We start from the raw sequence: 24319 nt of genomic DNA on the forward strand, positions 1-24319 counted from the left end.
GATGTGTTTTTTTTTTTTTCCCCTCTCCAGGCCTGATGACCAGCCCCAGTGGAAGTCTCTGTCTCCTGACAGGTGTATCCCTCAAGAGCCACCCGCCTCGTGCTCTTTGTAGTCCTTTCTGGTGTTTCCCAGTTATGTTAAGGTGTATTTGTGCCTAAGTGCATAGGGCAGCCTGAGAAGGGTGGGGGCAAATAGCTGTGGTTTTAAAAGTAAATAATTTAAGCAACAATAACCTCTCCACCCAGGTAATCACTGGCGAATAAACATTCTGCATGTCAAAGGTGTTTCAGGAGATAAGAGCTAGACAATAAATCTCTTGCTTTCTTAACTTTGTCAAATGTACACCACTTAATGCCACTTAACTCTTTGCTAAAGGGAAGAAGTTGTCCCTCTAAGCAGAAGTGGTGCCCCAATGAAGGTTACCAGTCATTTTTCTGGGGGGAGAACAATGTGCTGACAATAAGCTCCCAGCTTGGTAGATATGGTGTTTGTCAAGGTGGTTAGATTTGGCCTCTAAAACTTTTCTCTTGACTTAGAGTGCAGGATTTGTATAGAAAAGGGACAGACATGCAGGAAAATTCATACAGAATTTTGATGGCAGGTAAATTCAGCTTCATAATTGCAATCTGTGTTTATGCTTGCAAAGCAGAATGAGGCTTTTATTTGTAAATAATATTTGTTAATTAAAATATACATATATGATACTATATAGTATTTTAATATTCTTAAACATTCATGCAAACCCTGCTTGCGAGGGCAGTCTCCACTTCTGCCACCCAGCCAAGGGTTGCACTATAAAAGAACACCTAAAGCTTGCTACTGAAAGATTTAGCCTCGTGACTGTCCCCAAGTATAATGACAGGGCATTACTGCTTTGTGATGGTTGCCTAGCAAGCTAGTGACAATTACGTTGAGGCATAGTGACAACTGTGTTACACCAGAGGGCTGGTGAGGTTGAAACGCTGTAATATTTGCTTTGCAACATTGCAATGCTTGCATGACGATGTCCTCCAGCCCTGAGTGGGGATGTAATGACATCGTGACATTCTGTCTACATGCTCACATAACTCGTGTCACTTACTTCCTTACAGTGATTGCCTGGTTCTGTTCTTTCTGCATCCCTTGAACAGAAATGACTTAACCTTGCTTTACTCATAGAAATCAGAGGTAGAGTGAGTGATTGAGTGACATTTCTTTAGATCTGTATAGCTCAACTTGGAAATGAGTTCAAGAACAATGCCTTAAATACAAAATTATCTATTCACTTGTAATATAATTGTTTTTCCTCTAGGACCTAATGATCAAGACAGTGACATGTAAGTATCAACAGATAATCATATGGAAACTTTCTTGTGGGTGCCAAGATTAGGAGCAAAAATGATCAACAATACCTGTATTATATATTATTTGAAAGCTAATCAGTGGTTAGATTTCAGAAAGTACCCACTGGAGAGGCATGGTTATCAGCAAGAGCTTCTAGTGAGGGTTCCTACAGAGATAAATGCTTAGGTTGATGCTACTGAATGCATTTATCAAGAAAATTTTAGGCTATTGCTGAAAAGATTTGCATGCCATGCAGATAGTAAGGAGAAAAGCAATATCAGGGTCAGCTCAAATTGTAGAGGTGGAGCTGGAATACTTGAGTGCATTTCAACAATGAAATACCAGAGCTACTTTCTTAGGAGAAAAAAAAAAAAAGAAAAAAAGTGTGTGCATATAGGATGTGACAAGAAGATGAGAGACAGTACTCTGGAACAAGTTGCCACTGTAGAACAAATGCAAGATATGGAAATTAATCTTTAGGCTAAAAGCCTGAACAGTCTAAGAAGGACATTGCCCCTAATTGTGTAGGGGAAATAACAAATAGGAGATTTTCCTTTTCCTGAGTCCAACTAATGGCTGCATCCAACCTGAACAGCAGCAAAGTGTGACATCCCTTAACGTCATAGTCTCCTGAGCACTTAGTTCACGTACCTGATTAGTGTTTTACCCAGTTAGCCCACACGCCTTGGATTCCTGACCTTAGAAATTAAGTACACAGGTGAAAGAAGGGGGACTTTGTGCCTTGTTGCTCTGCTCATATGGAAAGGGAAACTGGGAAGGACTCAGATTACAGACATAACTGGTGAGATCATACTCAAGAACTGTCTTCTGTTTTCTTGCTTGTATTTATCAAAGGATGCTGAAAACTGGAAAGAGCTCAAAATGTAGTTTATACAAGAGAAAGTTATGAATTGACTTAATCACAGTCTACAAATACTCTAGCTGAGAGAGAGATTTATAATAGTAAACAACCCTAGCAGAAAAGGTCTTGCTGAAATCTAGGTTACACCTACACTAGTAAATAAAACGGACCAGTTTGCTGAACCTAAGGGTGAGTGGCACAGCATCCCTCTGAAGGAAACTTATTCTCCCTCAGAGCAGGCAGTCTTGCCTAAGCCACCTCTGGGAACCGTGACCCTGATCTGTGGTATCAGGCAGACTGCCCCTCTGTTGTTAGGAGAGTGCTACCTGGCACAAGCCAAAACTTGATAGGAAGCACATGAACCATTTAACATTGCCGAAAACTGCATTACCAGTGCTTAAGTCCGGGGCCTGAACTACCTCGCGTATTAATAGGTGACATGTCAGTGGCTGGAAGTCAAAGTCTGCTTAGAAATAAGGTGAGCACTTCAATATATGAGACTTTTTATCCAGTGGAACAGCTTAGGGACAGAAGTTGCTCATTGTTTAAAGTCTCATGATCCAGCTTAGATGGTATTTTTAAAAGACAGAGATGTAATGGAAACCATGGGCTGCTTGAAAGCTGGAGCCAATCTGAAGGCGGATGCTGTGCAGGGGATGGGGAATCCAGCAGATGCACGTGTATCCCTGAAAGGTGTCATCACTACTGGGCAGGCTCAGAGAGAAAGTCCTAAGGATCAGAAGGAGACTTATTGCTCTCTGTTGTCACTACCAAGGTCTCTATACTCTTCGGAAAGCACTTGATTAAATCTGCCCACCCCTGGGGTAGACAGAAATTCAGCTCCTCTGCTGCTCTATTCTGTAGGAAGTTTCAGCACCTACAGATAACCTAGGAGTAAAAAGGGGCTCTGGGGGCTCAAGAGAAGGGAGACAAACTTTCTCGGGGTGGGCAATACGCATTGTGAGCCATGGTGATTTTCCAAGCAGTGACTGAACAGCTGGCTGAGATCCTGGAGTTAAGTCACTTTCCCTGGATGTACATCTCAGTTGTGTGCTAGTGAACTGAGTGCCTGGGATAGGGCCCCGGTGAAGGCCTGGGAGTGAGGAGGTGGATAAGCAAGCATTTGTGCAGGAGTCTTCCCATTGTGAAATACTAGTAAAGGAGGCCAGATAAGCGATATGGATCCTTTGGTGTCTCTGCCTCAGCTCACCAAGATTAATTCCCAAAACAGCAATTGGTCTTGTCTGGGACACATTGTGCCTCACCAGACTTGAACTGCAACCCCCACTTTAGCAACAGCAAAAAGACTTCAGTAGCTCTTGTGTCCCAAAGGATCTAAAAACTTCTTGAGGACTCCATTTGAACTTTTAAAAGAATTGTCTCCAGTTTTCCAGTGCCAAGGTTAAGCTAGCTGTAAAAGTAACTATGAAGAATTTATGGGAATTTCCATCACTTCAGAGTTTCATTTTCATTTAACAATTAAGTGCATTTTAATCTCTGAATGAAAGGGTGGGAACAGATGATCTGCTCCAGCGAAGCTGTGAAACACACACTGAAGATCCATAATAGACCGGGGTGGAAAGAAACATCAGTAAATTCCAGAATAGTGTTGCTGAAATGTTGGAAATATTGAATGTCAAACATCCCATTTGCCCCAAACCCAGAGTATGGCAATTGTAGGCGGAGGTGCTATCCCAGACTACTGGATCAATCCAAACCAGGAGGCGTTCCAAGGCTGAAGTGGTAAAATGTTGTACAGTAAAATGGAGGCACTTTCCTAGGGCTGCCTCAGGACAGGTTAGTTTTCACATACCCATTCTTAGGCATCATTAGGATTGAAACACAGAGTTACCAGGAGTGGTAAAGGGCTTTAGCAGATCCAAAGACCTCCTTGGAGTCTCATGAAAGGGGAAGCAAGTGAGTTGTGACTACATCCAGCCATGGATTGAAATGTTAGGGATTTTGAAAGCCAGGATTGTGGTGCATTGGCAGGGCTGTGCGTGAGGCTTCCAGACTAATGGGAGTAATTGCGGATGTTTGTTGTGTCCAGCACTGTATTAATGAAGGAGGGAAAGACCAGTTCTGAAATCTCAGTTTTAATCCAACCCTTCGAAAGCAGATTTATAAACAAAGCAAAACAAATAGCTTTATTGCTTTAAAAAGAAGGAGAACAGGAGAAAAGTATTCAAATGTTAACTCAAACTCTTCCAGTGAAAAATAGCAAGGGAGAGTCATGCAGAGAGCTGAATCCTAGCTGGAGACGGATTGTGAGTGACCTCAGTATGCTTAAGTAGGGTCACAGCTCTCTCAACACTGCTCTCTTCACCATTCCCCTAACACCTAATCCTCGTTCACTGTGTCCTCAAACTAACTCACCTCCACATGCATCAACCAAGTGGGAGCAATCCCTCCGAGCTGTTTTCCCTCCTATTCTGCTCAGCCAGTCTTTCTAGTTCCATGGCCATTGCAAGGCTGCAGGCTTCTGGGGTTTATATCATCAAGTAAATATACTTGCCTCTCTCTTTCCAGCCTCATTTTCTGTCTCTCTCAATACATATGAAGGAATTTCAAACAATGCCAACTACAGTCATTAAAGAAAAACATAGGAAATAGAGAGGGGAAAATCTTGCAAGCTTGTCCCAGTTCATCTGCTCACATTTTAGTCCCATCCAGCTATTTAGTTCCTGTGAGATTCTTGTCTACAGTATATTTTCCAGTATCTTGTACAGTCTGTTTTTATATAGTTTAAGCAATGGGGTATCCACTGCTTCCCAAGGGAGACTGTTCCACAGACAACCACATTTCACTGTTTGGAAGAGATTCCTGAAGTTTTCTTTCCATTCTGCCTGACCTAATTTCTCTAAACTCTGCCCTTGGTAGCATACTAGCCAAATATTCTCCTCTCATACTTACCCTGTTCAGGTGACAGCAAATAATTCTTGCTTAGCCAAGCTGTTTAGCCAAGCTTTTTAATACTTAGCTGTAAAGTTTGGCAATTATAATCCCTGGCTAGCTGGGGAAGACTAATGTTGAGATTAATATGTTAACGGGTGTGCAGAATGTATAAGACATTGCTAGTAGCATTGCTTCTTCATTAGAAGTCATTTGACACATCCCATCACAAGGTTTGGCTTTGCTTGCTTTTGACTTTGCCAGATGTACAGCCAACATCTTCTAGTTCATGTCTGCTTCGTCTTTTCTAATGGATTATTCTTTTGGTTTTTGTTTTTAATTTCACTCAAAACCACCTAGCTGTTTCTCAGAACAAGGCTGGCAAGGGAATATTTTGTCATATCCACATGAAAAATGCCTTGATGACATTTTTTCTTAAAAAAAGAAAAATTCTCTTTTTCTTAAAAAGAAAAAGACGCCTCTTAGCACTATCTTGCTGTAAAATAAATCATATTTTTTAAAAAATGTGGATTTTTTTGTGTGTGTGAGGAAGGTGCCTTTTGCCATCTATGACACAATCCTCCTCCTGCAAGTTTGGCTAAATAATGAGCCTTTGCGTAATTATGCCTGTTCAGAAGAAATACGGGGGCCGAGAAAGAAGGCCGTCTGTTAATTTATCTTAACTGCAGTCCCAATGGAAATAATTGCCTGCGCTTTCATAATTCAGGCCTGGGCTCTAGCGCGTGAATGCGAAACGCGATGGGTTGCAGCTGGGCGGCCACGTTGGCCAAGGCCTCTCCTGCCTGGGAGCTCGCTGCGGCTGAGCACCATGTGGGGGGTTTAAAGGCAGCGGGGTTTCAGTGAGGTGCCACTCTGGAAAATTCCCTCACACGTGCAGGGTGGGAAGCACATGTGTCCAGAGTGAGGGGGATCTGTTTTCAGGCTCTGTGTGTCCCAGCAGGGAGCCATGACTGGAGCAATCTGGCTGTCAGGGAGGCACCCAACCCAGGCGCAAGATGGACGGAGCTGAATGATCCGGGCTCCCTCGTGCCATCCCAGCCCTCTGCTCATATCTGTTCCTAGCACTGGTCTCCTGCTCCGGGAGGTCTCTGCCCCGTCCCTCTGAGCTCTGCCATTGCTGAGGGGGAGGCCGTTCCCACCCGGTGAAGGAAGCGGCGGGCGGGGAGGGAGGAAGCGGCCCGGCGAACACGCTGGCGCGACGCTTCGCCCTCCGTCTCCCAGACCGTTCTGGGCCGGTTGCGCGCTCGGCTCAGCCTCCGCGGCCGTGCCGGGGACGGAAACACGTGCGGCGTGTGTGGAGCCAGGGTTGCCCGGGCAACCAGAAATGTGGGAACAGGGTGGTAAACAGAGAGAGAGAGAAATGCTCTGGGAGAGAGAAATATAAAAGGAAGACGCCCAGCTTCTTTGTTGTCCATATCCAAAATAGTTCTAGTTTCCGTTTCCACAGCCCAGGCCGCTCCCTTCCTCCAGGGCATCTGGAGAAGCCCCTGTGTGCGCTGTGCTGCCCCCGGCTCATGCTGCCTCTGCAGCCCCATTCTGAGCGGCGCACAGATTCACTCCAGCTCTTCGGGCAAGAAAAAACGAGTCCTGGACAGCTGCACAGCGAGCCATGCCCCTAGAGCAGGGTGCTTTGAGGAGCAGGGGATCCTCCTGTGCCCTCATGGTCTGCAAAGGTATGAGCTGGGGAGTCCTGCTTGTGCCAGTGCTACTGGAGGAGCCCCTTCCCAACGTGTGCATGGGGCAGGTGTCCAAAATCCTCACCACCCTCTCTGGGGCCTGATACTCTCTTCATGTGATGCTTAAGGTCACAGGTGGTCAGAGGTGGACTGGGACATGGCGAGCATCAGAGCGCACCAGCTGTTAAGCGGGAATGGCCACGATGAGGTGACTTCAAAGTGCTGCAAGGGGAAGGAAGGGGAATCTGCAATCCTCATCAAGGTGTGAAAAGAGGGCCTAATCCTGCATAGCTACTGGATATCTGGGAAGCAGATATGTGCAGTTATAATACTTAGCACTGTTGTTTTCAGAGCACCCACTGTAATCTAACCTGTGCTTGGTGCTGTGAAGAAAGCTGGCTTTATTTTCCCCTTTTGACCAGCATATTAGAGCTTGGCTTCTCTGACCTGTACTCACTACCATCTCTACTTCATCAGTGAAGCCAGCCTGAGAAACTCTCCTCTGCCTTTTGGACACTCCAGTGGCTGTACCTCTTATCATGTTGTCTCCTTATACATTAATCCTTCCTCTACCATTTGTCTCTCTTTTTTTCTTCTTCTGGAATGCCAGAGCAAAGAGTTTTTAATAGCTTATGAACGAAAACACCTCCCACGCCTCACCTCTAAAAAGCTAACTCTCTGTCTTACTCACTCTTTTTGATTTCCAAAGCTTTCCTGCTAACTTAGACTCTTCCTTTGAAGCTTTGGTTCTTACAACACTAACGTGTGAGTATAGCTTCAGTAAACTGTGTAGTTTCAGTGACCTCAAGGGGATGACCATGAAAGTAAATTACTTAGATTGGGGATGAAGACCTGAGGTATAGCAAAGAGATAACATTTTTCTGTTGGATAATGTGACCTGGTTGAAGTCAAGATATTAAAGGGAATATACTGGCTTCAGCTCAGGATCTGGTAGTATTTGCTTCAGAGAATTTTGAAAGGAGGCTTGAAGGTGTCTAAGTTATGCTGATGCACGCAGACTGACTAGATCATCTTTGAAGGTCTCTTCCATTTCTGTTTACTCTGATCCACTAGAATGGAATGGAAGAAAAGACAAATCAAAAATTGCTTTGATTTACTCAACTTACTCATTTTCATATGTGAAATCAGAATGCACTGTATTTCGACTGTGTGTATTTCGACTTTTGAAATTGATACTAAATGCTACTTTGACTCTTTTAAGATCATCTGCATATGTAATGTATTCTGTGCACGTATTAATTTATAGCCTGAAGATTTGTTACTAGCAAAACACAATGTCTCTTTCACTGGCTTTATGGTGTTTCCAAAATCAACAAGGATCAGCTATGCTGTAGATTTGTGTCTGTGGGAATGATTATGGAGACACAACTTCATAGTGTAGGGAACCAGGAGCTATTTTTGGTCTTTCAGGCTAGCCATGGCAATGTGGACTTCAGTGTAGACTAATTCACCATGTTCCTGGAGTGAGGTTTGCATCCTGTGTTGTGCTCCATATTGCTGAAGCGAAATTGCTAGCAACACCCAATTAAAACAAGCATTGAATGTTTACTCCCCATTACTGCCACTGCTTTGACTGCAGTGTAAACGCGCCACTAATGACTTGGCCAATAGGAGGGGAAAATTACGCGTCAGAGCCAAGAAAAGAACCAGGAATTTGGGCCGTCAGCCAGTTTATTAGATCACACTGCAGGCCTCTCTAATGAAATGCATTGATTTGTGACTTTTACAATAACATTTTTAGGAAATCACTTCACTGGCTATTTACTTGTGTGCTGGAACAGCCTGATGAGGTGGGAAAGCTGAAGCTGGCACACAGTGATTACAATTTCAGAGCAAGTTTTAAGAATGAAGTGAATTAACCATTGGAACAGCTTTTCTAATGGTATGATGGATTTTCCATCATATCCGGTTGCATAGTCAATACTAGCTAGTTGCATAAAATTTTTGATATACTTCCAGCAGAAGCTCTATATTCCATTAGAAATGATTGTCTAAATTTCTTCGATTTCTGTTACACACAAGATCAAGATATATTGTCAAAATGGTCCCTCTTGGCATTAAAAAAAAACAATCTGTCGCAACTATTGACTTTTGGTGTTTGTGATTCTGTGAAGATTTGTGAGAACTGTGTGAGACCCTATAGTTGGTAGATTTAAAACTGGGAAGAATTTTTATAAAGAGGACTACCAAATTACAAATTACAAATTTCTGCAGAAGTGGAAGCCCTGCTGATTCTGCAGTGGACAAAATGTAGCATAATAAATTAACGTGCTTAGAAAACATGCACCCATCAATAAAATGACAAACTTGATACATTTCAAAGCATCTGATCAGATCTCATGGAGTTTCTTAATGGATATCTATACGACCAGAGAGAAAGAAGTAGTTGGATAGGTCGGTTCCCGCATTGCATTACTTCACTGGCTGACTCTGTGAAAAGCAACTCCTTTTAGATACATTGTATATGTAGAGATTGAGGCATCTAGAATCTCTGGTAAATCTGATATTTTTCTTTTTTCTTTTCTTTTTTACTTTCTAAGTAAAGTCTACTTTCTAAGTAAGTCTACTTTCTAAGTCAATGTTTTTGTAAATGGAGCACAACAATGAAATTAAGTTGAAAAAAATCCATCCAGCTAAGACTTATTTAGGGAGAATATAAAAAGAAATGTAAACTTATGTCCAAACTGATGGAAAGCTTGTTTGTTTATCCTTAAGATGCATTTTCTTGTTTCAGTTAAATTTACATGTCTGCTCTGCCACAGACTATGTCTGACAATGTAAGCTGTCCATGTTTAAAAACAGAATTCACCTTTAAATGTGCTTTGACTAAAAAAATATGCCTGGTGAGGTCATTTGTAGAGTAAGAGCTAATGCATCACGCAAACAGCTAAATAAAGGTTACAATCTGAGTGGAATTATTCAGAGCTCAGGGAGAAATCTGGCATTTGCAGTCTGTCACTGTTTTGAGAAGTCTGGCTCTCTTAGTGTCACTGCCACCCAAAGATATGCTGCTTTCTGTGTGACAGTAAAGGAAGGATCTGCAGGCCAGGCCTGTCCTCTTGCAAAAGCAGCAAAACCAGGAGCTGTACGTAGCAGGGAACACAGAAGTGTCATGTGTGAAAAACCTGCTGTACGAGGGGTGCGTAAGAGTGTATCTTTTGTCCAAGTTTCACAGAGTGACTTTATAGTTGTAAATTGCCATTCTTTCTCTTCCTCTTCAGGACAGCTGATGAGACAATGTGAGAACAGTGTGTGATACCTGTTTTCCCTGGAGAGGAGAGCTGCAGGCAGTTATGAAGAGCCATGCGCCTCGTGACATCTGCTAGCTGAGTATTGCTCTTCTTGGGCCCTATTCTGGTAAGGGCTTCTCAATCTTCTTTTCCATTGATGTTTTTAAGAGCTGATAGGGTCATTTTCAGACAGGATACACCCTAAGTATTGATGTAATACATGAAGGATAAAAATGGATCACTGTTAAATGCCCCTGGCTTTTGTAGGGTCAGCAATCTTCCTAGAGGTGTTGTGCTAAGATTGTTTTACATTTCATTTCTGTGTTTTGTTTATATAAGCCAAGCACTTGGCTGATTGCGGGGGAAATCAACATGCTATGGGCTTTTACTTCAATGGGTGATCTTTAAACTAGTCACCAGGGACCTGCTGATGTAGAGTTCAAAGACAGAGAGGCATCTAAAACCTCCAGTGAAGCTGAGCTATGGTGGGAAATGCCAGATGCAGAGAGGAAAAAAATTGAAAAGAGCATTGGGGTGAAAGATAGATAGAGCTTTGTTTTTCATCCAAATTGGTTCAGATTAAGGCTAGCTTAGAATGAAGATTTTAAAAGAAATAGGATAAAAGGGGATTGCTAAGGGAAGTTTTATGTTGAATGTCAGGAGATGTGCTCAGGCATTGATGTGCTATGAACTGTGCACAATATCCTGTGGATGGAATGCTGTGGCTTGAGAAAGTTAATATAGTTCTTGACAAAATACTGGAAAATATATTAGAAAGATCAGTTCTGTACAGGGCAGAAGATGGAACGAATGACCTACTAAGTTTCTCCACTCATTCCTCTTTTTTCCTTCCTCAATCATTTCAAAAGTCTCTGGGGCTCAAATAACTCCAAGAGAAGGACTATTGCAGGTGAAGGAAAGAGATTTTTTGTAGTAATATTAAGAAAAAAAGAGGAAGACTGAGCAAAAAAAAAAATATGGGAAGGAATAGAAACCTAAACTTGGGTGTTGCTTCCTCCCAGTATACACATGAGCAGCAGAGACTCCTAAAGAGAAGATTAGAGAAAGATTGCCATCTTCTGGAAGGATAAATATATGCCATTGTTCAGAATACTGAATCTGATATATACTTTTGAAACACACATTTCTGATAAAATTATTTTTAAATATGAATTCCTATTTCTAGATATCTAAAACGGGTGTCTCATTTCACCAGTATACATTCATATGGTCCTAGCTTTAGAAACCTACATAGCACTCTGAATCTTAGTGAATCTCTCAACATGCTTAAAATACAAAATGTTAAAGTATAGCCTTGCATCAAGGATTATCAGAGGTGAAATAGACTTTATCCATTCTTGAGCCTGAAACACAGGATATTTTTATTAAAATTTTAGAAGCCAAACTTAAGGTGCTCCGGTATGGAAATGCTGACCAATGAAAAAAATTGCAATTCTCCCTTTTAAACAATGTCATCTGTAAAGTACCTATCTGTCAAACAGGGTCTTTTTTTGATCAAAAAACTTGCAGACAATCAGTTTATACAGCACAGACCCATTCACTAGTGCTTCCAGTTAGCCTGTTTTACAAATGATTATCTGTCTACATTAGAGGAGCTTATGTAGTGACTAGGATTAAAGTAACTGCACACCTATCAACTGTTCTGCATGAGGGCAAAAGGGGTCAGGAGTCTATGATAGCACTGCCCGTGTGCAGGCCTGCAAACCTGTCAGCTCTGTGAGCCTGGTGCAGGTTGTGCTGTCACTAGAGCTCTCTGTATACGTGACTCTCTCTGCTTTCGTATCAGATCCAGGAGATGAGCGCATACAGACCGCTATTGCCTTCTGTCTTGCAGAACAGCTAGTATAAATGCCAGTTATTCCTCCAGCCAGTGGTAGGAGCCTCCCTCACTTGGCACTGAACAAAGCTAAGGGGAACTCGATGGGCAAGATGGCACATGTACCTTCGGGCTGCTTCTCAGCCTTGCAGTTTGATTTCATGGCTCTAGCGACTGTCTGCTAAATTCGTTCTCGGAAGAGCTAATACTGTCCTTATTACCCTATTTTGGTGCCAAACAAGATATAAGTATTGCGGGATCTTTAAGCCTTTAGAATAAGGGAACTTGACGTGAGTGTGATTTTTTCTGTCTCTCCTTACTAGCTTCCCAAATTCATCTAATGTGATCCTGCTGGAGCTGGGATTCCTGGTGAACTTCATGCCTTGGTAAAAGCTACCATTACAAGGAACACTAAAAAGTCGACCCTTTGCTCTCATCCCTTGAATATTGGTCTTCTTTGACTCATTACTGTTTCACAGATGCTCCCTCACTTGGCAGTGATTCCACTAAGGGTTTCCTTTTTTTTTTTCTTCATTGATATCTCTAATGCTAATGGGAAGAGTTGGGCTGACATGTCTTTAAAATCTCAAATCCTCAATTCTCAGAGCAAATTCAGTTGCATAAACTTCCCCCTCCCCTATTTTTCCTCTCCCCTTTCCATGGGGAAAGTCTGTCCAAGAAGATATCATAGGACTGGAGCTTAACTGATGCCAAGTGCATTGGTATCTTCTGAGCTAAGGTCACTTGTCTCCTCAAGCACTGGTCAGAGAGCCACTAGCTCATTCCATGCAAACTTCCAAACAGCCATTGCGTGGAGCCATGGCTGGCATCTTTTTGTGCTGTATTGAAACTTTTTACTCTGTGAATACAGGTCACTCTTTTACTCTTAATTCCAGTCCACAGCACCAATCTCTTCCTATATAATCTCCCAGAACAGCTGTGCTGTGATTGCATTGTGGATTATAAAATGACCATTTTCCACAAAACAGCTGCTAGCAGGATAACATTTAATAATAATTGGGTAGGGGGTGGGCAAGGGAGGAAGGGAGGAGACAAGAAAGGAGTTTTGAAGCAGTTTGGTTTCTTGGGAGAGATGAATGAAATACAGAGAAGGCAAAGTCTGAATCCAGTTTCTGCATTACTCCTCTAAATTAACAAGACTTCAAGGATCTGCTGGCAAGGTAATTTTTTTTTTTTTGGTGGGGGGGAAGGGGACTTTCTATCTTAACACCAGGAGTTTAATTATTGTCAATATGTACCTTGCTTTTATGCAGGCAAACTTTTCTGAAATTGTTCTTAGAAGGTCATAGTTCAGATTTACTTTTCATTCCCCATTTCCTCTTTATATTTGTTTCAATTCCTTCTTCTCTTTCTTTTATTTCCTTTTTTTTTGCCTTCTTCCTAATTGTTTTTTTCTGAAATGATGCACATTTCGAACTAGTAAATCAACTAGAGAGAATATTTTTTTCCATTACTGAAAATTTAAATCACAGAAATGAATTATGACAATAGTATGAATGGAAGCATTTTTTAAAATAAAAATATGAGTAACCCAAAACCTTTGGCAGAAAATCTTATAATCCAGAATTGATGAAAAAGAAGAAAAAAATGTGTGCAGGGGGTTTCTATTTTGAGACAAAATCAACTTTTTGCAGAAAAGCAACTTTATATATAATGTCCTTTTTATTTGTAAGCCTGATTTTACCCTTGAAAAAGTTTTAATGAAGGATTTGCCACCAAGCTTTGCCAGGATCCTTTAGGTAATAGTGTGTTCCTAAGAAATATCTACTTTGTGAAGATGGTGGTATTATCCTGCCTTCAAATTGTGGAACTCATTAGCTATGGTAGCATTAAGACTGTATCATCTCCAGTGCCTTGCTATGGAAGCAATGCTGAGAAAAAGAAGTGCTCTGAAGAAGAGACAACAGAAGCCAGAAGCCACTAGAGAATTTAGGGCATCTTCAGGAGCTGGCTGTTTTCTTGCCTCTGCTCAGATTCTTCTGGATCAGGCACTTTTTTTTTTTTGGTTACTGTCGTGCGATGTTAATCAAATCCTATCCCCCAAGAGGAGCTTCTGCACTATCTTTGTTGATCATATTTCTGAGCTTGCTGCTTAACAGAGCAAATGCTTCACAACCACATCATTTTTTTTTCTGTATCCTGATAGCTTGTTTCAAACAATGCCATGTTCAGTCTAATATCATTTATTTATAGCAGTGTCCACACTATGCTGGGCCTTTCTCACACTTTCAACACCGGGTGAGTCAACAGGAGTTACGTGGAGGGACCAACAGCATGCAATGCAATGTATGTGCAAACTGAATCTATTCATGGCCAAGTAGATTTTGAGAGTCATAAATAGGAAAGAGTGGGCGTATCTGGATGAAGTTATGCCAAACATAGCGAGTGCCATGTGGGAAGAGGCTTGCGTTGATTATATGAAAGTTGATGTGTGGGAAGATGACATCTAATCAATCTATGGAGTGATAAGAGGGTTCTCAGAAGTCAGTGCAAGGTTTTGCAGGAACCTTAAAATTTTAACCTTCTCGTTGAGTGAAAAAGGCCGTGAGAACTTAGTATACAATTTGCTTTTAGAATTACTTTTTTAGATGAGGTGAAATTAGGAAGAGCCTTTGTGAGAATGTTCGCACTTAAAAAATCCCCTTGATGCTTTGTGTGAGAGCACAGATAGTGTCATCCAACCACACTGCCAAATATCTAATGTGCAGAACAGAATTGCTCAGATGAGAGATGCTGCTTTGTGGTTTGAACTCAGGCTGACAGATCTGGATAGGTGGGTGTCCCTCTTGACCAGGTCAATAGTTTGATGTGGGACCTTCCAAAGTCCTGGGATGATTGCTGAGTTGCTTTTTCCACTAGGAAATCAATATGCTACCAGCCTCTCCAGCTGTGCTGGAAAACTCTTTTGGGACACCTGATAATAAGAAATCTCATATAGTTCGGCAAAGTGTTTGTGCCCCATCTAATGACAATGTGTGGTGTTTTGGAGAGGTCGATTAACAGCTTTTCCGTGCCGTCTCTGAAACAGAGTGAATATGGTTGTGACTCTAATTCTGCTCATGTGCTCACATACATCAGCACTCTCAGCCCGATAGGTCTGAGGGGTAACTACTCAGCCCTTTCTTCAGTACAAATGTTCAATGTATTTTGAAGTGGTCGAATCTGAGTTACTATTCCATAGTCCTGGCTTTCAGGAATGGATTTTCCTTACAGGATAAGATGCTAGAGTGTTATGAAAGAGGAGAACATTTCTCCTTCACATATCCTCTCTCATCAGGTGCCCACTGGGAAACACTGGGATTCATAACATAAGACAAGAGAAATGGCTGGTGTGAAAGTGTCTCCTGTTTGTTTGTTGTAGATGGAGCTGCTGAAGGGATTGCTCTGGCGTCGTGCTTTCCTGGCAGTCATCCTGAACCTGCTGGCTCTCAGCCTTTCCACTACTGCCTTACTTGGCAGCTACTGGTGTACCGGGACCCAGAAGGTGCCCAAGCCTTTGTGTGGGAAGAATAAAGACACCAAGTGTATCGGTGTCCCCATGCCACCTGACACCGGTGCTAGCAATTCTTCATCCCAGGACGTGGTGCACTACAGCTGGGAGACGGGGGATGACCGCTTTGCCTTCAGATACTTCCACACGGGCATGTGGCTTTCCTGTGAAGAAAGCATGGAAGGACCAGGTAGTATTTTGCCCAAACAGCCACTGCTTTTCATGTTTTTGCTTCACAAGAATTTGGAAATGAAAAGCAGGAGGCTGACAAGACTTAGGAGAAAAGCCTTCTTTATATTCCTAGATGGCATCTGCCATGCATGCCGCCGTGATCGTTTTATTCTTTCCTTCATTGGGAAGGCTCATTACAGATATGGCAAGAGAGAATGGTTGTTCCTGGTGCCTGGAATAGGCACATATTGCCTGGAATGGGAGCTGTGGTGTACGGAGGATGGTGGTGACAGTAATTTTGTGGTAGTTCTGCTCATCCTGATATGACCTGGAGTGAATCTCCTTTGCCTTTCCCCATACCTCCATCCATCCATCCAGCTCACTCTATAGGGCACATCTGTTCATGCCTCCTGAGAAATCAAATGGGGTGCTTTATTCAGGCTGCCAACTCAGAGCTGTCGCTGTGAGAGCTGCAATAGCTAATGCTGTTTGTAAATCCAAACTAAACTAAGGAGCTGTGGGAATTGAGCAGGAGTTGGGCTTTTCAAGAGAGAGAGAGAAAGGGGAGAAAGGAAGGAAGGGAGGAAGGGAGGGAGGAAGGGAGGGAGGGAGGAAGGAAGGCAGGAAGGCAGGAAGGAAGAAAGGAAGGCAGGAAGGCAGGAAGGAAGGCAGGAAGGAAGGAAGGAAGGAAGGAAGGAAGGAAGGAAGGAAGGAAGGAAGGAAGGAAGGAAGGAAGGAAGGAAGGAAGGGAGAGAGGGAGGACCATTTTAATATAACATTTTTTATTTTCTTATCTGCTGGAAGTTTCAAAATAAAGAGCTGGTGGATACATCCAGACAGTAGAGGGGTGGAAGCAGGAGAGAATGTGCTTGTAGCACTTGTCCTAATGAGAGGGCGGGTTATTTGGGAGTATTTCCAGATATACTGCAGAAGGAGATGTGTTTATTTGAAACTGGTTTGGGCTAGGGTGTGTTTCCATGGAACTGGTGGGAATGGGACTACATCATTCAATAACGTTATCTAAAAGAGTTGTTTGTCTGGCCACCAGAAAGCCCTGGAATAACCATGATGCCTGAAGGGAGTTCAAGGAGCTCTGTTACATCTGGACTGCAGTACAGCATGGGGTGGAATGCACACTCAGACTCAGTCTTATCCCTGTTCGGCACAAGTTGAGTTGAATCTGGCCAGTGCTGTTCGTCTCTGAAACAAGTGCCGAGGCAAAAAAACAAACAACCAAAAAAACAAACAAATAATAATAATAAAAAACAACCACCACCACCGACAACAACAAAAAACACCCAAACCCTGTGATCAGCAAAAAAAGCCTGGAAGTCTGATATGGAGAGAGGAGTTAATTCAGATTGATCTCAGGATCAGCTTCAGATGAGCTATTACAGAGTAACCTCATTAAAGTTATAGGTGGCATAGCAAGCAACAAGTTAATGAAGATTGCAGATGGCACTAGGCTCAGTAGAATCCTATGTGTCTTGAATGACAGAAGTAATAGAGGGGATTGGGAGAGATTAGAATCAGGGATAGAAATTAACAAAATGAGATTCTTATAAGACAACCTAAAGACTGATTCTTCTGGGAGAAAATAATCTGCCAAATAGAGAACCCTGAAGTAATAATCTACAGTAAAGAGAACCCTCAAGACCAATAATGCTCTGAAAGACTTGTACTTAATAATGGATACTCATCTGAGATAATAATTTGCATCATAATCTGGCCACCATAAAAAGAAAAGATAAATTTGAGCTATGTTTGTCTTCTTTCTGTGTGGTTTTCTGTCACAGAGAGGGACTTGCAGTATTTCATGGAGTATTTCATTTGGAAGAGGTCCTTTGCTTTCTTTGGAAAGCAGTGCTGAGAACTGTTCTGACTGGGAGGGGAGTGAATGAGAACTCATGTCCTCAGCAGAAGTAGAGAGTCATTAGTCTGTTGCGAGCTGCATCTGTAACAGACCTGAGCAGCAGTCATCAGACTTCTGTAGTAATGTGAGAATAGCAGTGGATTTAAATGTTAGCAGTTACAAAGTGTTGAAGTTTTTATGGAAAGGCTACCTCTAGTTTACCAGAAAGTCATTGCCTTTGCTTGCTGGGCCCTAGTAAAGGTCCGGAAAGGTGAAAGAGAGCAGAGGTGAGAAGATCTGATGGCTATACTCATTTGTCTAAAGAAACACAGTGAATAGAGGGAGAAAGCGATTTTCTTCTGTTCCTTGTCCTGTTTTACAAACTAATATCCATCTGTTTGTGTTTCAGAGGAGAAATGCCGTAGCTTTATTGAGCTTTCCCCACCAGCAGAGAGAGGTAAGAGCAAGTTTCTTTATCTCAGTTTAGCTGCCTGGTTCACCTCCTTGGAACAGGGGACCTGCAACGTTTTGCCTGTGTGGGGGCAGCAAAGTGGGTCCCTAAAGAGTCAGAGGTGGAATCCTTGTCTGATACATGCCCCATAGATGCTAAAAGAACAAAGAATTCCTGCAGATGTTTGTCTAAACCCCTGCCATCCATGAGATCCCTTCTAGAAACCTCAGGTCCCTTCCTATGAAGTGGGATTTGTCTCATTTAATAGGTACTCAGTGTAAGCTTGTCACCTCGCTGTAGTCAGTGGGAAGGGGACAGAAAACACCCAAAGGCAGTTCTTCCCACACATGCTGGGTGTTGACTCAGTGCTTCAGTTTTGGGGTTTAACACATTGCTTCTGGGTACTGAATCATATCTTGCAGTGAGTGATCAGGACATCTGAAAGTTAAACCTTACACACAAAGCTTCCTTTAGGCTGGAGAGTCTCTGAATAGTCATCCAGAAAACATGGTGCTAGAAAACAGCCCTCTCTTTTGAACACAGCTGCACTACCATTTCTGTGAGCTGAGGCTTGGATTGTTTGCCATGGCTAGTCCTCTTCTCTGCTTGGAGGTTTTCCTCTCCCAGTGAGTGCTCTGATCACATCTCTAAGTATTAATATACTTATATGTATGTGTGCACATGTAATGGAGAGTACTTTTAATCTTTTCTTTTGAAATTATTAAAACTGGTGTCAGCTCGCTAGGTGTTTCCTAGCTGGAGACTGAAAGCTTGTCAGCTGAGAAGACATTTATACATGAAAGGAAGGGCTGGGGGACAGAACCTATATCAGTGTTTAAGTCACTAGAGAAAGAGCTTGAATACAAACCTGGGAGTCACTACGGCTAGCAGGGACATGATCCTCTTGAGGAGGTAGTTTTCTTTGCAAATCTTTCTCAGTCTTGTTTCCTTCATTTCAGAAAAAAAAAAAAAATCTGCTTTTCTAAAGCCATTTGCTTTCGCGTGTGAGGGCGCCAATGTAAATAACGTGGAATCACCATGCAGATTGCTTGTGTAACTCTGGATGGAGCAGCAGAGCAGAATAACCTCTCCTGCTGATCCTTTCTGTAATAAATATTTATACAAATCAAATAATGTTACCAGATCATTTTGAAGACATGTAGTAGCGAAGTGAACCACTTTTGCAAGTATCATGAAGGGTTTTGCTCACAAAGGGTAGTAAATCCTTTTCTTGCCATCTTGATCTCCACTCCCTGCCCAGGCCTCTGTCCTTAATGCTTCCATTAACTTCCTTAAAGCCTATTTTCCTAAGAGATTCATGCAACTGGTCTATGTGTCTTTATAAATCTTTCTATTTGCCTCCCTCCCTCCCCATTCCTCCTACTGCAGCATGCCTGTTTTCAACAAAAATTTGACAGAAAGGCCATATTTTGTAAAACATTGAGTTCCTACAAATTAATCAAAAGATCACTTAACACTGATGCTGTGAGCTTAACAGCCCTGCCACCTGCTTTTGCCCCTGTCACCTGTGACATCTTAACGTGGCCTGGGCCTGCACCACCAGCTGCCAGGGTGGAGTTGGCCAGTGCTGGGGAAGGTCGTGTGACAGCTGCCTTTGTGGGCTACGAAGGTGGCCTGGCTGAGCTGGGGTGTGCAGAGCAGCTCTGCATCACAAAGACAGCAAGACCAGCCCACGTGGTGAGCGACAGTAAACCTATCCTACGTGGTGAGCATGGACTCACAGAATAAGCAATGGAGAGGCCTCTGCACATACACCTATGGCAGCCTGGCCTCTAGTGTAATTGTCTCCATGATGTTGCTGCAGCAAGCAAACCAGCTTCTGTAAGGGGGAATGCATCTATCTCCTTAATTCCTGCTAAAGAGTTGGGTAGCTGTATGGCAATAATGGCATCTAGGAGTCAAGTCAGTGCCTTGTTATTGAGAATTTTCTTCATACTCCATTCCCCAGGTGACTGTCTCCTCTAGGATCATGCTGTTGGTACCTGTAGTGTTCACAGTGCTGCTTTATTTATCAGATTAATATTCTTCCTCAGTGAATTTTGTGTTCTTTCACAGCACAGAATTACAGAGGGCCTTTTGTCATTTTCATACGAGCCGTACTACAGAGCTCAGCTGAGAACTGTGATGTCACTTAAGTACCACTTATAATGAAGGTGCCTCCGCTTGGTTCAAGACATAGGGAGAATGATGAATGCTATTGCTATTGTGGATGGGTATCCACACTGAGGAATATAGTTTCAATTTAATTGAGGTTTCAATGAGAAATATATGCCTGCAAGGGGCCTCCTGAACTCCAGAGGCCCAGTTCCACCCTGTAACATGCAGTTCTTTTCTTAACTAGTCTGAGTTCTTTTCTTAACTAGTTCACATTTGAAAGTCATTTGCTTCCACTCTTGTGATTAGAAACCTGGTCTGAATGTCATTACAGGAATGATTAAGAACCTTCTAATGTGTTCATGGACAACTTGTGACCACTTGTTTTTTTTGTTCAAACACAATAGCTTTTTTCCTCTGCCTTTTGTCCCATGGCTTCTTCCTTGCCGTTTATGAATAATTCTGGTCTATTTACAGATAGCTCTTTTAGTCCCTTTCAGCTTTTGTTTTGACAGACCAGCCAGGCCATCTTGTGTGACAGGCTGTCCCCTTCAGCATCCTCTGAGCCTTTGCTCACAGGCTGGGGGATTGCTGCTGGGTGTTGCTTGTTTTCCTTCTTTCCCTTCCTTACGGTGGACATCCTTCCAGGACTGGGCTGGGAAGAGGGGGGTTACTGTCCCTGAGGCAGGGCAGTCTGTGTGCTGACTTGAGGGGTCTCTGGTTGCTGGCAGGAATCCTGTGGCTGTCGCTGGGGTCGGAGATGCTGTACATCAGCCTGCTGCTCATCAGCTTCATCCTCCTGGTGGTAGAAATGCTACAAACTGGCAATCCTGTTTGCGGGATGAAGCTCAATGCCTTTGCTGCTGTCTCCTCAGTGCTGTCAGGTAAGTGCATCGCTGCACATCCCAACGATGTCTCTGTATGGTGCCAAGAATATGGGGCCATACAGACAGGAAGAAACACTGAAAGACTCTCAAATTCACCTGCCTGTTTACTGAGAATCAGGGGAAAATTGGCAGTAAAGAGTATATGGCTAAAAAGAGCATGAGCAGGGGCTGGAAGGAGACACGATGGTTCAGGAAGGATCTTGGAGAGGTGCTGTCCCAGCTGCAGCAATGGGTGAGACTTCTCTTCATGCAAGGCAGAAGTGTGTGACTCTGTCCCCTGCCATGACTCTTCCTTGCTTTCTTGTCTTGTGTCAGGTCTTCTTGGGATGGTGGCACACATGATGTACACTCAAGTTTTCCAAGCAACAGTCAGTCTTGGACCAGAGGACTGGAGACCACACTCATGGGACTACGGCTGGGCTTTCTAGTATGTGTGCTCTGAAATCCTCTTCATCACTCCAGGCTTTTGGGCTTCAAACACACTACACCCTCCCAAAGCCCTCTTTTTCCCTTCTAGACTTTCTTTGCTTCTGAAGACAGATGTACCCTGGTTTTCCTTGTGCTAGATCTTCTGTGTTTGCTTCATTCCCTGCTTTAATGAATAGCTGCTGAGTTAAGTACTTAAATGAGTAGCTGTCAAGGACTGGTAAAATAAAGCATCTAATCAGGTGTTATCTACCCTGCTGACTAACCTGGTTTGCCCCTATGCTGGTTAGCCCTGTTCAGTTTCTGCTCTTCACTCTGTGCAGAAACCAGTGATAAAACTCTCAAACATGCCTTGCTTTTCTGCAGTTAAGCTAAAATTGCATGTTGGTTTGGCATCATCACTGAGCAGAGTCCAAAGGGGCTATTTTTGAAGCATCAAGACCAGACACAGGCTTCAAGATGTGCACACTGTAGCAGGGAGAACAGCTGCAAAAGGCAGACTACTCAGGATTTCCTTCTCTAAAGGCAAGAGAAGCCAACCTGCATCTGCTAATTCATAACTCACTTGAAAAACAGTTGGATGAAGCTTGCATGTGCCCATAGAAGATACAGGCTAAGTTTGCAGTGCTATACTGGTCATGACCATATTGATCCTTACGGCTTAAACACTCCCATGTGATGTCTCACTGTGGATATCAGGCATCAGGGATGGCCATTTGGTTATGCTTAAGTAGACATGCCTCATGTCCAGGAAGATGGCAAGCAGCTCTGCATTACAAAACTGCTTCCAAGCTGTGTTGTCCTACTCTGAGCAGTGCCTGACTTTCCAGCTGCCGTTTTTCTTTTCCCTATTCTCTGCCTTTCCTGTGATGAGGATGACCAGTACTTATCCCATCGCTCTAAGGAGGAGCTGGTGGTGGGACAATGCCTGGGAGCTGTAACTGTGTGAGTCACAGACCTCTGGTCTTTCTAGCTCATGTCCATCCCCAGGTCAGTAGATCCTGCCTGGCACCTCAGGGCATGTTACAGTGCATGTGGTTTGATTCTTAACCCTATCTGGGTGTTCATGTCGTGCTTTTCTTGTGTCTCTCCTGTAGCATGGCCTGGGTCTCCTTCACCTGCTGCATGGCCTCTGCTGTCACTATCCTCAATACCTATACCAAGACAGTGCTGGAGTTCAAGCGGATCCACATCAAGGGCTACAGTGAGAGTTTCAAGGATCAGACCCTGTACCACCAGTGCTACATACAGCAGCAGATAGGCAGCTACTACCAGCAACGAGACAAGCCTCTCCATTCAGTCTCCGAGGGAGTCGAATTCTACTCTGAGCTGCAGCAAAAAGTGCTACAGCAGGAACCAGAGCTGGAGCTGGACGAGGCCTTGGGACAGACAGATGGGGAGGATCAATTTTAGGGAAGTGAGCAGGGGGAGAGCAGTTGGGTTTGGGAGGCACAATGGTAGCAGAGCTCTAAACTGAACACCAGCACTTTCTTGAGGAGCCCTTTTCTCCTCTGGTGTTTCAAGGGGAGAGAAGGTGGGCACTGGTCTCAGGCAGCAGCAGTACCAATAGTACCGGGGGGGTCCATCCTGCTCATGGTTTGAGGGTCTCCTCAGCTGTGAAGGATGAAAGTGGGAGGTAGGGAGCTCAGAATTGGATGGGGCTTTTTGTTGGTACCCACTGTCTCCAAACATTGGCAGACAGGAGCTGAAGGAGATGTCTCAATCCTAACAGTACTGCAATGCAGGAACATGTATATTCAGTGCACTCCGGCTGGCAAGTTGCAGTGCTGGGTCTCTTGGGATGGTGTCCCAACAGTCCCCTCAGATCTGCTCTGAAATTTAGGGTGTGGATGCCCACATCGATTTGCTGTAGTCCTATGAGAGCACCCTGTTTTATTCATTCCCAGACCCATCATTCTGTTCCCCCCACAGCTTAAAAGGACTGCTGGAGTAGGGATGAGAGGTTGCTTTCACACATCTGTCTCCTCCTCTCTCCTATTTAAAATAACTCCCACATGTCCTCTCCCTCCTCTCTACCCTCTCCCCCCATTTTGTAGGAACCTTCCTACCTGTCTTCTTCTACTGTGGTTCCTCACAACCTTTAAGGATCTTTGGCTAGGTTTTTGCTTCTTTTCACCCCACCCATTTCACCCACTGTAAAAAATCTCAGCAAACCGAGAGCCTTTCAAAGGTGAAACAGGGGTTCAAATGACACACCGACACTGTACACAGCATTTATTTGCTCCACGGCAGTTCACAGTTCAAGTAAGTTTCCCCAACAATATACAGACAGACTCTTTATTCACAGTGGGGATGTGGGGGCAGAATTCACATTATGGGTGAGCTAAAGTCACTGCACTTGATTATCAGTTCTCTCTAGGAAAAAGAAATAACACAGGAGAATAACAACTTCAGGTAATGGATATCTCACCTTTCCCAGCAAGGTGGTGGCTAAGACAGGAGTGAAGAGGCACCCCTGCCTAGTCCTCCTATGCTACTGGTCCTCATGCTTTCAGTCTGCATTGTACAGCTATATTAATTGACCATGTATTCTAAACACTACCCCCTGTCTGGAAGAAAATCGTGGGCTGAGAGCTGCTGCTACAGTTGTGCTAATATATACATAGCTATTTACATAAAAATACCATTAAACATATACAAACTGTTAACAGGCTCTGGCTTTAGGAGGGCCCAAGGGCCAGCCTCGGGGCTTGCAGCTAATCGTAAGAGGCATTCTGGAAGCATCATACAGAGAGGCAGGGAGGGGGAAGCGAGTGTGATGCTGCAAGGAAAGGTGCAAAAGCAAAGTCGGGAAGTGCACAGGAGGACAGGAGGGCAGTTTGCTCACCTCGGTCTGGCTCTACCTAATGTCAAAGGTCAGGCCTAGAAAGACATACTATGACAGCACTTTCTAGTGTTACCACCCTGTGGTATGGGGAGCTACTGGGACACCAGAGTGGCTGGTTTATGCGCGGCCATGTCTACTGCAAGAAACTTAATGTAGGTGCACACAGAAGGGAGGGCACACAGGTCAAAGCACTAAA

General features: G+C 43.5%; 1 protein-coding gene across 1 annotated transcript; it reads left to right on the forward strand.

Moving 5' to 3' along the window:
* Window positions 1–12894: 12894 nt before the first annotated feature.
* GSG1 (germ cell associated 1) lies at window positions 12895–22701 on the forward strand. Its single transcript, XM_010223280.2, has 6 exons — window positions 12895–13043; window positions 15245–15563; window positions 17806–17853; window positions 20694–20846; window positions 21165–21276; window positions 22373–22701. Exons 2-6 carry the CDS (start codon window positions 15245–15247, stop codon window positions 22686–22688), a joined length of 948 nt encoding a protein of 315 aa, XP_010221582.2. The 5' UTR covers window positions 12895–13043; the 3' UTR covers window positions 22689–22701.
* The last annotated feature ends 1618 nt before the right edge of the window (window positions 22702–24319 follow it).

This window comes from Tinamus guttatus, unplaced genomic scaffold, assembly GCF_059628265.1.
Source record: "Tinamus guttatus ecotype Peru unplaced genomic scaffold, ASM5962826v1 Tinamus_guttatus_pri_ptg000472l, whole genome shotgun sequence".
Classification (NCBI taxonomy): Eukaryota; Metazoa; Chordata; class Aves; order Tinamiformes; family Tinamidae; genus Tinamus; species Tinamus guttatus.